The sequence below is a fragment of the Danio rerio genome, chromosome 17 (genome assembly GCF_049306965.1).
Source record: "Danio rerio strain Tuebingen ecotype United States chromosome 17, GRCz12tu, whole genome shotgun sequence".
Classification (NCBI taxonomy): domain Eukaryota; kingdom Metazoa; phylum Chordata; class Actinopteri; order Cypriniformes; family Danionidae; genus Danio; species Danio rerio.
The window spans coordinates 23,228,533-23,244,972 of NC_133192.1; the positions used below are offsets into that span (position 1 = coordinate 23,228,533).

At 34.4% G+C, this 16,440-nt stretch overlaps 2 protein-coding genes across 2 annotated transcripts; both read right to left on the minus strand.

The window, feature by feature from the left end:
- Positions 1-780: 780 nt before the first annotated feature.
- ifi44e (interferon induced protein 44e) lies at positions 781-6,104 on the minus strand. The gene is made up of 8 exons (XM_073928482.1): positions 6,016-6,104; positions 5,631-5,657; positions 3,767-3,800; positions 3,477-3,681; positions 3,213-3,359; positions 2,957-3,128; positions 1,524-1,624; positions 781-1,434 (listed from the first exon to the last, which is right to left on the minus strand). The coding sequence occupies exons 2-8, from the start codon at positions 5,653-5,655 to the stop codon at positions 1,258-1,260; spliced, it is 861 nt and encodes a 286-aa protein (XP_073784583.1). The 5' UTR covers positions 5,656-5,657; positions 6,016-6,104; the 3' UTR covers positions 781-1,257.
- Positions 6,105-6,496: 392 nt separating this feature from the next.
- Positions 6,497-16,110, minus strand: cuzd1.2 (CUB and zona pellucida-like domains 1, tandem duplicate 2). The gene is made up of 17 exons (XM_021467400.2): positions 15,957-16,110; positions 15,706-15,850; positions 14,816-15,000; positions 13,884-13,982; positions 13,708-13,746; positions 13,471-13,569; positions 13,277-13,327; positions 12,078-12,176; positions 11,893-11,940; positions 11,639-11,734; positions 11,443-11,484; positions 11,191-11,356; positions 9,683-9,894; positions 9,308-9,483; positions 8,777-9,168; positions 8,389-8,633; positions 6,497-7,805 (listed from the first exon to the last, which is right to left on the minus strand). Exons 1-17 carry the CDS (start codon positions 16,009-16,011, stop codon positions 7,798-7,800), a joined length of 2,157 nt encoding a protein of 718 aa, XP_021323075.2. The 5' UTR covers positions 16,012-16,110; the 3' UTR covers positions 6,497-7,797.
- Positions 16,111-16,440: the final 330 nt, after the last annotated feature.

Consider the following 16,440-nt stretch of genomic DNA (forward strand, 5'->3'; position numbering starts at 1 on the left):
AAATTCTAAGTTTGGGTCACCATATTATTTGGCCACACGTCACTTCATTTTTACTAGTTAATTGAAAGTTTCAAAGCAGCATATGTAATGTTCCGTTCTAAATGACGAAGCTAACGGTAGCAATATTAAGTGTGCAGAAAGTAAAAATTGTCTTGATTATCTGCAAGAAACGTTACCTTCTGATCTGAGCTCGAATGCGACCTCTGTTGGCGTAATGTCATGCATTTTCCATATAAAATGTTTTTCAATGACTGTTACCTCTATTCAAATACGAAAGTTTAAGTGCTGGTTCAGAGCCAGAACCTGGTTCCAAATCAGTTCGTTTTTAGTTACCCAAAGTTTCTTAACTTTTTTGTTTATGTACTGACCTATTTTTCTCTGTTTCTTTTCCTGCCATAACTATTTTTATTTCTTTATTTTTTTTGATCAGACAGCACCTCCTGTATGTATTAACCATCCTCTTCTGTATATGATCCCTGTTGTTTCTAAAATGGTTATATATAGCACTTGATTATGGTTCTTCAGCTTGTACATAACAAAACCCTCTTTGGTGCTATAATAGAAACATTTTATGATGTTTCTTAAATAACTGTAATTTAAGTGCTGTATAGATGGTGTTTTAAATTACCTTCTATTAATCATTTATAACATGCATAATCTACTATATTACTATTCTTGTTTTATTTGTTTTTACCTATTTAATTTACTTTTCTTAATATAGGCTACTAATCTCAGTTATCTTTTAAATAAAATCAGATTAAGATTTCATTTCAGTTAGTACTTTTATTCTTTTTATTGACGTGCAATTGTAGGCAGGGAAATGACAGTGCCCTAACAACAGTTATTAGCTTGAATACATGAATTAATGACCACCGATATTAAGCATGATTATATAAAACACAAAGCAGAATCAGAAAATAGAAGAACAAGATCCAGTCAAATATCTTTACAAATCCCTATAATGCTTTTAGGTCCATTATCTATTGATTAGGTCTATATCATTAAAAGAGAGAAAAAAAAAACAGGAATTCAACATTAAGAACCACTGTCATACTATTTAACAGAATATATTCAGTAAAGTAACTTTCTTAAAAAGCAACACTTTTCTAAAAGTTGTCTATATGTAACAGTGGTCATTTTAAAACAGTGTGGGATTTTTAAAATATATGGTCATGTGCATTTTAATAATTATAATTTAAAAAAATGATTCCTAATATATGAGGCAAAGTTTTGTCAGTTACACTACAGTACTGTAAACTAAGATTGCTGAGCTGCACGCTCCTTTACATTGTCATTAGCCAGCTCTATAATCTGCATTAATGCCTGTAAAATCAGAACATCTGTGTCACAACTGGTTTCGATTTCCTCATGGTAGTTTTTCACAGGAAAAACGTGGCACATTGGAACACCAACTGCAGTACTGCACCATTCCATCTGTGAGGATAAAGCATAGAATTAAAGTTAATATCAGAAGAATATGCAGCGTGGAGCTTGTTAGGGAATTATTTGAGTAAATTATGTACCCTCTCTTTGATTTTTTTGCTGTAGTAGATTTTCTTTAAATTATTTTTCACCAGTGGACAAGCTTGATCCACATTTGTCAAGACAATGACCTGGGGCAACCCTGTAAAATGTACAGAAGAGCAGGTATTCTAAATTTACACAATACTTGCATTTTTTATTTTTTTACATATTTCTGATTGATTTAAGACATTTTAAAACTTATTCTAAAGATAAACTCTTTATATGTTGTTTTAAATAGCTTTTAAATTAAGTTCTTTGAACGCACTGGTAGTTCACAAGATTGTTTTAAAATAAAAAAGGGCAAAGCTTAAATGGATCTAGAAGTGTTAAAATTCATTCATTTCAACTGCTTTTCCTGGGCCGAGTCGTGGGGGCAGCAGTCTTAGGAGAGAACCACAGACTTCTCTCTCCCCAGGGGGATCCCGAAGTGTTCCAAGGCCAGCCGACAGGCATGTTATATTTACGGTCAATAATATATAGAACTGTGTTATTAGATATAAAATTATTTCTATATGGTAATAATGAAATAGTTATAATACATCCTATAGATAACTTTTACTCATACTTTATATTGGAAATATTGTTGGAGAACATTAAATGCAGTAAACTTTATTTACATGTAAAATGTCTGGTTAATCTTTCAATTATGTTTTGTGAAATGAGGGTCAAATGATGTTTTATTGTGTTAAAGTGCAATAATATAGGCCGCCTATGTAAAATTAAACCGCTTATTTGGACTGCACTTAAAAACGTCTTGCTGATAAACATCCTGTTTTGAAGGACAGTGGTAAAGTATAAAGATTTAAATTGAAAATTAACTTTTTGGAGGCTACACGGTGATTGCTAGTTTTCAATGTCATCAGATAAATGAATCTAAGTGAAGTTTCACAATCTCAGAGGAGCACGTGATGTGATTGATGATTGCTGGTTTTTCATCTGCAATCAGTAATAATCTAGTCAGATTATTCCAAATTTACTATAAATAGCTCGTCTCACCTTACTTCATCTTCGTTTTTGAAGAATCCCCAATCTCCCCCTTTTCCTCATTTACTTAGGGGAGCTTTCGAGAACTACCTGATCTCATACTCCCTATGCTCTTTGACCAGGCAGGAGCTCTGGGCTCAACTATCTCTGAGCTCAGGGTTCTGTCACAGGACAGCATGACAAACCTGCTATTAATATCAAGCAATGTCTAACTGCGAACTCTTGAAAGATTTTTTGGTATGACATTGGATGTTTTCTTTAAATCAGCGTCTTTAGTAAAAAATCATGCTAATCATTTTCTTTATTTTAAAGAAACTATTAAACAGAACACATTTTAATATCTGAAAAACAAAACTTTTAAGGCTTTTTATTGTTTTGATGCTTGAAAACCCAGTTTTTGCTGCAAAATTATTTTACACGACATCAAAAAAAAGGTATTTAGTCTTACCAAGATTTCTGACTTGCAATCGAATTTCTCTCATCTTTTGTAAGACATTTTCGTCTGCAAACTGGATTCTGTCAGCTGCTAAAACATACACTAGACAGAATGCCTGGTCAGAGACTTTCGGTGCTTCATTAAATGTTCCATCCCCTGGAGACAGTGGTTTTTCTGGATTAAACTGATAAAGACAGACCATTCTGACACCAGCTAAAAATATGGTTCAAGAGGGTATTATAAAGCTTTTTTTGTTATTGTTTTTTACCACATGACCATGTCGAACGTGGCCATTAATGGCTTTAATGATGTCCTCCACTGGGCAGCCTTGCATAGGTCCTGTTTCCAGGCCCATGACATCATTAAAGACGACCGGCAAACTTGAATTTCCAGATTCAATTTCGAATGATTTGTACTGCATTGACAACACATAATACATGACAATTAAAACAAGCACACATTTAAAATTAGATGAAAATGTATTGTTAAAAAATGTGTAAATCATAAAAAAAATGGGAAGGGGGGGACATACTTCAACTGTGAAGCTTTTTCCACCAATCCTGTCACTCAGTGCACTGCTGGTTATTCGTCCTTTGAAGGCGTTATTAACAGAGTTTATAAAACTGGATTTTCCTGAACCACAGGGACCAACAACTAACACCCTCAAGCATTTCAGATCTGTTCTGCTTGGTTTCATCTCTTTAATGCTTTTTATTAAAGAGTCTTTTTTGGCCTTCCTTAAAAATATAAAATTCAGTTTCTGTTAGAATAATTTTACTGTGTAAGTGAACTATTATTAAAAGTGTATAGAGCTAAACTAACCCCCATTCAGTGTTTCTCCATGGGTTTTCCCATTCTGCAAGAGATGGTTGGTTTTTTTTTAGCATAAAATGTTTTACATCTTAAGCTGATATAAAATTATATACACAGTTGAAGTCAAAATTATTAGCCCTCCTGTGAGGTTTTAAAGGGGTGGTCCACTACGATATTATATTTTAAACTTTAGTTGATGTGTAATGTAGCTGTGTGAACAACAGCATTTCTGAATGTAAAATGCTCAAAGTTCAATGCAAAGGGAGACCTTGATTTTTACAGAGTTAGCTTAGCAAAGCCTACAATGAACAAATTTTGGGGACTACAAAAAATACTTCCGCCCCCTGTGAGATCACAAAAGTTCATTATTGCGCATCCCACACTGCGCAGGTAAAGGCCGTGGCCAGAGGCGCTGTAACGTTACTGCATAGGGAGAAATGCCATCCTGCTGTTTTCACAGAGCTTCTCTGTTTCTGTATTTGGGCTTCCAAATGACACGACCCAAACATAGAAGTGCTTACAGTTCAATATTGATTATGTTCCAGAGAACTATAAAATACATAGCAAGCATGATTTGACAAAACAGCTCCAGAATCTCTCCCAGTTCAGTGCTGGATTCGGCTAAAATCTCCTCAAAGATGGAGCAAGGAGACGCTGTGAACTCTGTGAGCCATGACCTGTAAGTGTTTTTATTTGTTAAAATTGATCATGACATCTACAGTGTTAACGGTATGTTGTAACAAAGATGTAAACAATGGGAAATTCTCTTCACGGCTAACATTTTAGCTACAAATCTATATTTATCAGTCAAACGGCTGTAAACACACACACATACATAAACACTCTTGAACAGCACCTGCATCTCTCTGTATGAGATGGCAATGTTTCTCTACACAGGGCTGCTTTTCCATGCGTTTTTCAACTCAGACAATAAAGTCGCAAAAGATATGTGAACGATTCATCTTATTTACACAGGTATATTCCGGATATGCGTGAAAGACGTCCTGTGATGCGTTGGTTAAAAAAATACAGCAATGCTTTCCCAACTGAAGTGTAACATCAAAAACAAATCAATCCAGGCTCACACAGGTCTCATCTCACATCTTGTGCTTTATTCTGTCACCACAGAAAATAACTTAATCTGAGCATGAGAGAAAAAGAGCAATAAACATCACTCCTGTGCACTGGCGTGACGTGGAGCCGATCGGCGAATCACAGCACATTATGATGATAACCAATCAGAGTCACTTGAGGGCGGGCCTTTTAGAGGGACTATGAAATATGACAGTCGTTTTCATGTTAGCTGAGAAGCTGCGTATAATCAAAGTGAGATATATGAAAAAATTACACGATTTCCTTCAAGTGAAACATGAGCACACATTGCTTTGCATCTTATTAACACAACCAAGCCTTAAAAATTACATTCTGGACCACCCCTTTAATTCTTTTAAAAATATTTCCCAAGTGTAGCTTAACAGAGAGATGATTTTTTTCAACACATTTGTAACACATTTTGCCCTGATAACAGTAGATATTAGTTTACTGGTTATTTTGCTGGATAATTTAAAAGCTTAACTAATATGTTAAATAGGCAAGTCATTGGATAACAGTGATTTGTTCTGTAGACAATTGAAAAATATCTTTCTAAAGGGGCAAATAATATTGTTTTAAAAACATTTTCTAAATAAAGAAACTGCTTTATTCAATCCAAACTAAAAGAAAGTAAAAATAAGAAAAAATAGAAAAATATATGTATATTAGGAACTACTGTGAAAAAAAATTCTTGCTCTGTTAAACATTTGGGAAAATATTTTTAAGGGAATAGAAATTTGACTACATATATTATTGATTTTGAATTAAATGAAATACTTACCAGGTTTGGGTGTTAAGTTGCCCATTTCTTTGTATGGTAAAATTCCCAAAATAAACATAAAAAAGTATAGTGGAATATAATGACAAGGCAGACAAATCAATTTTGATACAACAACTTATTGCACATGATCCATATCCAACACAGATACGCATTCTTATATTTCCAGCACATTTTGTTTAGCTTTGTAAAATAAATGTTGTAAAACACATTTGTTTATCCATCTTTTTTGATTTTGATCAAATGTTTCTTAGGACACACCCTTAAATCAAAATACAAACATTTTGTCCAATATAGTTTTCTTAAAAAACCTTTCTTGTGTAAATGAAATGAAACGATAGGCCATTAAAATCCATAAAGCAGCTTAAATTCCGCTTGATATACTCACCAAATTCTCACTGTACTGGTTCTGTTTGTAGAGTTAAACATGCAGTCTTACTAAAATACTGCAACTTCACTTTTACTTTCAGTTTAAACAAACACACACCTGTATTCCATTCAGACCAGCCTACTTAGTCACAACCCCAAGGCACAAACCAGCCTGCACATGTTGTGATTTTCAATCTTTTCATCCAATTAATTTTTTTTTCATGCGATAGTATTTTATGTTATTCTGGGGCACATTATATCAGAACCCAGAAAATACTTTCACTGTTTTATGGTTCCTTTGAGATTTTTTTTAAAAAAAGTTTTTTTTTTGTAATGGTTTTTCTATGAGAAAAAATATTCTAATCCACCTTACTTATTTTACTCATTTTAAATGTGTCAAGTCTTGCAGTCTCATTTACTTCCTTATTTTTAGCCATGCAAAACAGCTTGTTATGCTGCAAGATGTTACAAATTAGTATTTACTTATATTTTTTTTTGTTAATATACTTTTGTAAATGCACTGGTTTAGAGCAAATTTAACGGTTTACTACTGTTTGTTGTTCATTTACCCAAAACAGCAAACAAATAAGAAGTCTTGAAACATTCACAGATAAGGGCTTCCACTTTAAAATCTCGAGATTTTCTTTCGAGACTTTGCTCGTCATGTTTGGGGTGCGAGTTTGTTTAGAACAAAATGCGCATTGTATTATGACATCAAGGACATCATTTTACTAAACAACTGAAATTCCCTTTTATAAAACTCCATATGAAGCACTGCATCAAATCTTTAAAATATGAATACAGTATTTACTATCAATGTGCAGTATCAAGCAGTGCTTGGTTCTCAGCTAAATATTTTTTCTCCTTGTTTTATAGTTACCAAGATGAATACTTAAGTCTATTTAACTGATTATATTCAGATTAGTATTACACTAATCAATACAGCTACATAAATACTGTTAAAATCACCTCATTAAATTGACGACCCTTTAAAGGGCTCTTCAAGGACTCTTTATTTAACTTTATTTAGCTAATGTAAAAAATGCAATAGTGCTTTTTTCAGCAGATATTTAAATAACTATAGCAATAAATATTTAAAAATCTTTTTTAAACCTATTTTTTAAATTCTGATAACATGACAATTGATGTCAACTTTATTGAAATTGTGTTGTTTGCTAACCTACTTGAACAAAACATTTTGCTTAGCCCTTTAGACTTAAGCAATGAAGAAAATTTTAGATCATACATCTTTATTAGACTTGGGTGGCACGATGGCTCAGTGGTTAGCATTGTCATCTAACAGCAAGAGGGTCGCTAGTTCGAACCCTGGTTTGGTCAGTTGGCATTTATGTGGAGTTTGCATGTTCTCCCCATGTTTGTGTGAGTTTCCTCCAGGTGCTCCGGTTTCTCCCACAGTACAAAGACATGTGCTATAGGTGAATTGAATGAACTAAATTGGCAGAGTGTGCTTGTGAATGAGTGTGTATGTTTGTTTCCCTGTACTAGTACAATGTCTACACACAAAAAAAATGGGTGCTTTTAGTAAATATTACTTAGTCCGAAGTGACTTTAAGTAATGGCAAAATCAAAATATCATAATTTTACTGAAAATGACAGAATCAATGTACTTTGACAAAGAAGTGCTTTGGAAGAAGGATTGCTTTAATGAATTAAAGAAGGTACATCATTAGGTAGGATGATGTGGTCTAATTAATCATAGAGATGAGAAATAAAGTTGCTGATGATGATAAAAACCACTCTGCTGCCTTAATCTTCTCTTGTTGTCTGAACAGCTGTCTGATCACTGACCTGCACAGTACACAAATAAAAAGATGGTGATCAGATTCAGATTTGAACAGATAAAGTTTATGTATGTTTATGTATGAACTACCAAACAATGATTTCATTCAATAACATTAAAATGTTGTAAGGTAAGTGCAGATTTATTATAATAGATATTATTTACTCATGTACAGACTAGTTTATTCAGCTTATATATATATATATAACAAAGAAAAACTATTTCTGTTTCTACTGTTCTAATAATACAATTGCCCACACATTGCAGGATTATGCTTTCTTCAGCTTATTTAAAAATACTGTCCAAAGGAACCATTTTTGGTAGTCACATCTCCTTTTTATGCATCACCATGGATCATAGTTTTAGCTTAAAAATTGTCTTTATTGTTCCACTGGAGAAAAAAAGTCATCCGCATATCAGATGACCTGAGAATGAAGTTTTATATTGTTTACCCTCATTATTGTCTATCCTAAAGTCTTCTGAATTTGCATTTTGTTTTCCATTAAGACAGTATGGGTTTCAAACAACGTCTGATTAAACATTGCCAGAATAATTGCTTTAAATTAGCAAGACTCAGGTAAGACCTCTAACCTCTGAGTTTGATCGGGCCCAGCGTCACAGTATTGGTGTTGTAGGAGCTGTCAAGGGATCTCTTGCGTCGGTATTGGCAACCTTTACGGCAGCGAGAGTTGTAATCATTATCAGGGCAGATGATCACCTTACACTGCAGGTGAACATAGGCATGAGTCTGGAGGAACTTGAAAGCCCGGAAACTGAACTGAGCATATTGATCCACGCCATTGATATAGGATTGAAATGTGCTGTCTCTGGGACATCTACACAAACAAAAGAAGAGAAATTTAGTTTGAGCAACAGTTTTTTCAACATTATTGCAAATGAGTACAAATGTTTCAAATGACTCCCTTCACCTATGACAACATATTTGGTGGAGTAACAGTTGAGAATGAACAAGACTCACCCATTACGCAGCAGGTCATAGGAATGATCTTTAAAGTCATTTGGATTTGGAGATGCTACGCAAGTCTCCAAGAAGAGATCCAGGCTTGCATCAAATCTGGTTAGCTTGACTTGAACAAACAGATCGTCATTCAGGAACACTTCATATGGAGAGTCGTAAATCTGCTGGTTGAACTTTCTGGAGGTGTAGAAGGCAATGCTGGCATTGAAGCGGCCCGTTCCTGTGATGTTGCCATTGGGGATTTCTTCGGCCTTGTAGAAGATCTGCACAATAGTGTCCGGCTCCATTCGGCAGCCCACACTCAGAAGAAACTCTGACTGACGAGTGATTACACCCGACTGAGATGGAGATGCCCGCACATTGTTGGTGTAGGACACAAAACTGTTCATCATCTAAAGGGAAAGAGAGATGGAGAGTGGGTGATGTTGTGTGGCAAACACGGCTCTCAACAACGCACACATTTATCAAAATGACAAAGCAAATTTAAGTATTAAAAGCTGATGAGAAGCTGTCGAGACACATAGATCACACCTTTTTGGCGGTTCCACATGTGTTGAGGGGGAATCTGAACACAACTTCAGTGCTGCTAATGTTTGGTCTGCAGAGACGGTCATCCACATAAAGATCATTTCCACTAAATCCCAATGAGTTCAGATAAGACCTTCGAAGGACAATGACCATGTTGTCGGAGGAACAATCCACACGGCCTGCAATACAAGAAGCTTTATTACTTTAAAGAAAGTTTAAAACATTTAGAATTTACATTTCAGTTTTATTCTAGCTTGTTTAGTAATTAACTTTCTACTTGAATCTGGGAAAAAATTACAACCCAATAAGTCAATAAAAAATAAAAGCATATATTACAGTTGTTTAATAGAACTAATTTAAGATATTTTCATATCCTACCTTGATCTGCAGTCAGAGAGCTGGTGAAATGGGCCTTGAACCCATGGCTAACACCAGAAAAGTCACTCCTGAAGACAACAGTCAAGTATCGTGAAGTAGAGTGAAATGCCTGATGTGTGGTGTCGTTGAAGCAGACATTTCCCAGCTGTGGATAACCAGTGGAAGAGCCGTCATGAATGGTAATGTAGTCACAGTCACAGCAGCGCTCCAGTCTGAAAGAAACAAAAAGGCACAAAATGTTACCCGAGACAGAAAAAAGTAATACTATATTCTTGAAAGGCATATATAAATTATATAAACACAAAATAAAAACACAAAAGCAGCCAAATGTTTATTAAAAAAAACAAGTCAAGCTTTTTTCCTCACTAGAATGGAAGATGTCATATGGAAATGGTTCCACCCATCGGTAGTTGTACTGTATGAACTATATGTATGAATATGTAAACTGTGCAAACTATAACATCCAACGAACTTTTACCAATCTTCATTTAGTTTTAAATACTAATACAACAAAATGTATGGTTTTTAACAGAAATTTACCACATGTTGAGTTTCCACCTAAAATTTTCTCATTGGATGGTACAGAGATTAATTATGCTACAAATATTTTGATATCTGGTTAGATGGTAAACTGTTATTTAAAACTCACATGAATTAATTGCACAAAAAGGTTTTTTTTTTTTTTTTTTTTTGACAGAAACAAATCTTCTTTTACACACTCTTTAAAGCAGCATTTAGTCACATTAACAGTATTACCAAATCTGGATAATAGAGATTTAATTTACAGCTTCAAAAACTCTCCTTCATGAACTGCATGTTATTTACCACGCAGCAATTTGTTTACTTACTGGTGCCATTTACTACTCATCACCGTCAATTGTATTCTTTATTGAACTGGCTTTCTCTTTAATCACTTCAACACATTCATTAGTTTCTGTTATACATTTATTATTTACAAAATTCTTATTGGGAAAACTCCACTATATTAAGTCACTTTTTAACATTCAGAAAATGTCTAAATCTGTGATCTGGTAGATTTATTAACCTTTGCACACCCAAAGTTCGCACTTCATTTGGTCGCTACTCTTTTCAGTTTTCTGATGCTTGGAATCATCTGCAGCAGACGTTAAAGCTCAACACTTTTATTATCTTTTAAAAATTCAATTCAGTTAATAGTACTAGATTACTATGCTTGTTTTTAGTTTGGTTTTTTTTATGTTAATATCTGAATTTGTGAAATTGTTATTGTATTGTGTTCATATCTGCTTTTTATGTCGCCTCTTGGCCAGGTCGTCATCTAAATAAAGAACTGGTTCTCAATTGATTTACCTGGTTAAATAAAAGTTGTTACTATTATTATATGTAACTGATGAAAATAGACATTATCATTACTCTCCCAGTCAAATAGAGGGTCCCTATGATCAATTACAGCATTAACCTATATCTGTGTTGGCAAGTGACAGTTTAAGAAGAATAATCCCACCAGCACTGTATGTGTCACCACTTACTGCACATCAGCAAATGTCAAGAAGATCCTCTGTCCTTGCTGAGCAGAAAGATACCACACACAGTAGGCGTTGTCATGATAATAGCTTGGGTAGTTTGGAGTGGAAAACAACCCAGCACCATACAGATGTCCTCCACACTTAGGGTGAGATTCTGTATAATGTAATTCTTAAAAGAATGTTTTAAATCTTAAAAGATGCAGATGACATGTATTCAGCATCAAACAGACACTACTAAACTAGTGACAGCAGTACCTGTCGTTAAGTCTCTCAGTGTTGTGTACGATGGACAATGGCCTGAATAAAAGAGAGAAGACCAAACTGAATGAGGACGGACAATTAAAGAATAAGCAGCACACAAAAATAAAGCTATGCAAATAAGAAAAAAGCAATGAAATCATTCTTCAATAAACCATTCATAGTTAAATCTGCCTGATGAATAGGGACTCACTGTCATAGTCTGGACAGCAGGTGTCATAGTAATGACAGTCTCTGGCGCAGGAGCAGCTGCCCAAGTCATATCCACAGTTGTACATGCAGGAATGAGCTATAGAGAATAAAGGCATCAGTGTGTGCGTGATGTACATATTATTAAGTCTCTTTACAGATTAGTATGTTTATTGTTAGAACGGCAAAGCTGGAATCACATCTGCCTTCAAATAAGTTCTTTTGTGTCAGTAAAATATAAATATATGGGATCAGTACCTGTTGTATCTGGTTCAAAAGTTGTTGTTGTTGTTTCTGAACAGTAGGCTGTATAAACAGAAGATATAAAACTGAAGAAGGAGCAAAAGTACTGCACAAGAAATGCAATGATCTATGCTCTCACGACTGTACATTTGTTTATAGTATTTGATATTTAAATGTCTGTCTGATTAAGAAAAACTTACCTTCATAGTCAGGGCAACAGTTGCCATAACTCCGACAGATTTCGGTACATGAGCAGCCGCCGAGGTTGTATCCACAGTTATACATGCAAGAAAGGATTTCTGAAGAAGTGCAAGTATTACAAATATTATTTAAATTTTGAAAGGTGTGTGTGAAAGCTGTTGTTGCTTCTGACAGATCTGTTTCATGTGTGTCAGAAGCACATTTTCCTAAAGGCCATGTCTGAAGGTAAGCGACAGTTGCAAGAAAAAAAGTAGCAATAAACATGAATGGTTTCAGTGGTGGTGGCAGCGAGGTGCACAAATCTGATACAATGACAGAGCATTCATCCCAGAATGGAGGCTGATACAATGCACATTGTGATGCATAGCCAACAATACGATGCATTAAAGATACACATGAAATAGTTGACGATACAATTTGCCCCATCACAATGTAGTTCATTTTAATATCAATTTGATGCGATTGAACACAATGCAATTAGATGCAATATGATTGCTTTTTTGATAATTTAATTGTTAGGCTAAGATTTTTTTAATCAATGTGCTTCTAAGCTTGCGCTCCTGTGGCATCTGTCATTGCAGTGCACTCTCCAATGAACCACAACCACCACTAACAAACCCTTGCTGCAGCTCTGATACAAGTTTTTATAGCGCATGAATTGGTTTTAACTCATGCAAATATGTTTGGCAGGATGAATCTGAAACTTGTATCCGATGTACACTTTTTAAACCAATGCATTATATCGTAAATTTTTTACTGATGCACTGAGTGAATCAGGAAATCTTCCCATCCCTAGGTGTTATAGCTTGCCAGGTCAAAATAAACTTATAAGCCTACGCTGAGTACAGAATACTTTATTCATTTTTACCTTATTTTAATGTGGGTCCCAAGTTCAAACGAGAGAACCACTGATGCACACACTATTGGTCCACTTTACTAGTTAGTCTATATGTATTACAGAAAAGCAAAACTTGAATAATTTCTGCCAATTTTTTTTGTTTTTTTGTTTTGCTATTAGATATAGCCAAAGTCATATCCAAATGTGTACATGCAGGGGCAAACTATAATTAGAGCAAACATCACTATTTACATATTGTTGGTAACTTTACTGAGTAGTCTATAATGTTAGAATGGAAAAGCTGGAATCATTTCTGCGATTATAGAAATTGTCAGTTCAATACAAATATAGTATCAGTACCTGTTGTATCTGGTTCAAAAGTTGTTGTTGTTGTTGTTTCTGAACAGTAGGCTGTATAAACAGAAGATATAAAACTGAAGAAAGAAACAAAAGTACTGCACAAGAAATGCAATGATCTATTCTACGCCTTCACAACAGTAGATTTGTTTGTAGTATTTGATATTTAAATGTCTATCTGATCAAGAAGATCTTACCTTCATAGTCAGGGCAACAGTTGCCATCACGCTGACAGAAGTCAGTACATGAACAGCTGCCGGGGTTGTATCCACAGTTATACATGCAGGAGGGGATATCTAGAAGAGCAAATTTTAAATGTACAAATATTACAAATATTAATTGTAAAGCCATTAATAAATGTCTGGTGAATGACTAAAGGGACATCAGACTCCCTCAACACCCAGTAGTGTTTTTTTAATCTGATATAGCTGAACCTGTTGTGGTTGGCCATGTTGTTGTTTGAAAGCAGTAGCCTGTATAAAAGGAAGAAATTGAATTTTTGCACACTGTAAATCTAAACTTATAGCATCAGTAAATCTGTTATTCTCTGTGTTTAAAAACTCAGTATGAGAAAGATTTGTGATTGATGATCTGATGAAGAGGAACTCACTGTTGTAGTCAAAGCAACAGTTTCTATTATCCTGACAGGAGTCGTCACATGAACAAGTGCCAAAGCTGAATCCACAGTAGTTTCTGCATGAATTAGAATCTAAGGATAATAAGGAAAATAGCTCATCAGCCTGCTGTGATTTGTATTAATTTAATTCTTCTGAGAATGAAAAAAAACATATTCTATTACTAAATGATAAGCTAATTTTGATCATAAATGAATTAGAAAAATTCAGGAATTAAAATAAAGGAATTTAATTATAATGATCTAAGCCATAAATATTCAGATACTCAAGGTAAGATGTATCTACAAAGAAGTGGTTCACACAAATCATGCATTCTGAAATAAGATTGATCAGCTTATGCTGTATATTTAAAATTTTTGTATTTGTTTTTAAATATCATATGGATCATAAAAAGTGCATCTGAATTATTCATTTTTGAATCAGGCAACACATTTTGTTTTATATATATAATTTTTTTTTTCACATAAAAAGCGTGAGTAAATTTTTCATGAACCGGACTTCATATTTTCGGCGTATTTATAACTTTAACTTAAGTTTTTTAACTAAAATATTGAGTCATTTACACCAGGGGTGTCCAAACTTAGTCCTGGATTGCTGGTGTCCTGCAAAGTTTAGTTACAACCCCAATCAGACACACCTGGACTATAGAAATATCCATGTTTTATAGAAATCAACCAAGTTTTGAGGCAAGTTTGAGCTAAAATCTGCTGGACACCGGCCCTCTAGGTTCGAGTTTGGGCACCACTGATCTACACAGACCAAGCTTTATGTTTCGAATTCATAAAACAAAGCAGCTTATTCACTCTTAATCATTCGCTCAGAAACTAGCTGCTGAATGCAGAAAACAAAGATTTGTTATGTTGTTGTTTTGAATATGCTATTCAGTCCATTTTCCTTAATCACCAACCTAAAAAAACCCAGTTTGCATGAAATCCTCTTCTGGATATTTCGTCATCACTAAAGAAAAGCACGGTCAGATCATTGCCACTGGAGTTGTAGCTTTTGCTCTTCTCGTCCACTAGTTCTCCCAGTAAAGGGTAGAGGGTAGAAGGACCATTATACACTCTGATGTAATCGCAGCATGATTCCAGACTAAAACAAAAAGCAAAGTTGAGCTCAGTTACCCTGATCTCTAATCAGGATCAAAGCTGCTAAATTCTACACTTAAAACTTATTAAATGTGGTAGAAATCCAAAATCAAACCAAAAGTGCTTCAGGGGTCCATAAGTCCAAGTCACTTAACTTTTCGTTGTTTATTAAATGTGGTGTTTGAGACAACATCAAGAAGTGCATTGCAATAAATGGGACACATATAAATAAGACTTTTTCACATGAAAAAATGGCATAAAGCACAATCTGCAAATATTTATAAGATGTTAATACTGATGTTTGTTGCACTTATATATATATAAGTGCTTGACAGAATATATATCTGAGAATCACTTACAAAAACTAATAAAGCCTGAATGATCTTTTGATTCCAAGAGAAATAATACCAAAATAAAAAAATACCAAACTGTCGTAAATGTAAACTGGGCCTTAAACTAAACCCTGGGGGAGTCTGTCCAGTAGACAGACAGCCAAGAGATAAATTAAGCAGAAAGGTTGGGATTGAGGGAAAGAGAACCAGATTATCAAACTATTCTAATCTAGATATTTCAATGAGAAAATAAGTTACACACTTTTTTAGTATTATCTCAATCAGACAGAAAAATGCAATATAAAATTGTTTTGGCATAGATACACACAAACAAAATAATAAAGAAAAAATAATTATAATTAATAAATGTTTCTTACAAAACATCTGTGAAGGTCAGTGACACAGTTGCCGCCCCTGTGCTGTGAATGGTCCATGTGCACCGTGCTTTATCAGGGTAACTATTAGGGTAATTGGGGCTAGTAAATTCACCCATCCAGCTACTCAAGGATCCTCCACACGGTTCTGAATGTGGAAAAACAAGAGGGCAACAAGACAATACAATATGTATAAAATTGTTCAGACAGACAAACAGACAGACAGACAGACAGACAGACAAATAGATTCTTACCCAGAGAGGCCTTAGTAGTTAGAAGCAAACAAAGAAGGAGAGTGAGAGCTTCCATATTTCTTAGTCCAAATCTTCTTTCGAATTTCAACCATTATTTATATAGTCAAACCAGAAGGGAGGTTTCATCATAACATATCAATATCCTGGAGCAAATGCTGGCAATAAGTTACAGAGGAGCATAACCGTGGAAATAACACAGCTGAACATTATGCAACTTTTATTATTACTCTTGACTCTATTCATTTATAGATATTACTATTGACACAACGTTTGAGATTATGGAATTATGATCATATTGGTTAAGTCATATTGTACACAGAGTTGGTCAAAATAATAACCATTAAATTAGAAAAACGTATTTACATGGTTACAGTAACATAAAATGAATGTATGAGACAAAAGAAAATGCAGCAAGTGTGACAATAGATATAAAAAGTATCTCCAGGTTCATTATTATATTTCAGAGTATTAAAAATGTGCAAAT

What these genes read in the sequence shown, in the direction of transcription:
- ifi44e (XM_073928482.1), bottom strand. Translation starts at nt 5,655, where the DNA reads ATGGGCAACTTAACACCCAAACCTG. An exon ending in GAAAAAGCTTCACAGTTGAA is followed by an intron (nt 3,360 to 3,476) that starts GTATGTCCCCCC and finishes TTGTCAATGCAG; the next exon opens with TACAAATCATTCGAAATTGA. An exon ending in ATTGCAAGTCAGAAATCTTG is followed by an intron (nt 1,625 to 2,956) that starts GTAAGACTAAAT and finishes TACATTTTACAG; the next exon opens with GGTTGCCCCAGGTCATTGTC.
- cuzd1.2 (XM_021467400.2), bottom strand. Translation starts at nt 16,011, where the DNA reads ATGGAAGCTCTCACTCTCCTTCTTTGTTTGCTTCTAACTACTAAGGCC. An exon ending in TTGACATTTGCTGATGTGCA is followed by an intron (nt 9,895 to 11,190) that starts GTAAGTGGTGAC and finishes TGTTTCTTTCAG; the next exon opens with ACTGGAGCGCTGCTGTGACT. An exon ending in CTCTCTGACTGCAGATCAAG is followed by an intron (nt 9,484 to 9,682) that starts GTAGGATATGAA and finishes CTTGTATTGCAG; the next exon opens with GCCGTGTGGATTGTTCCTCC.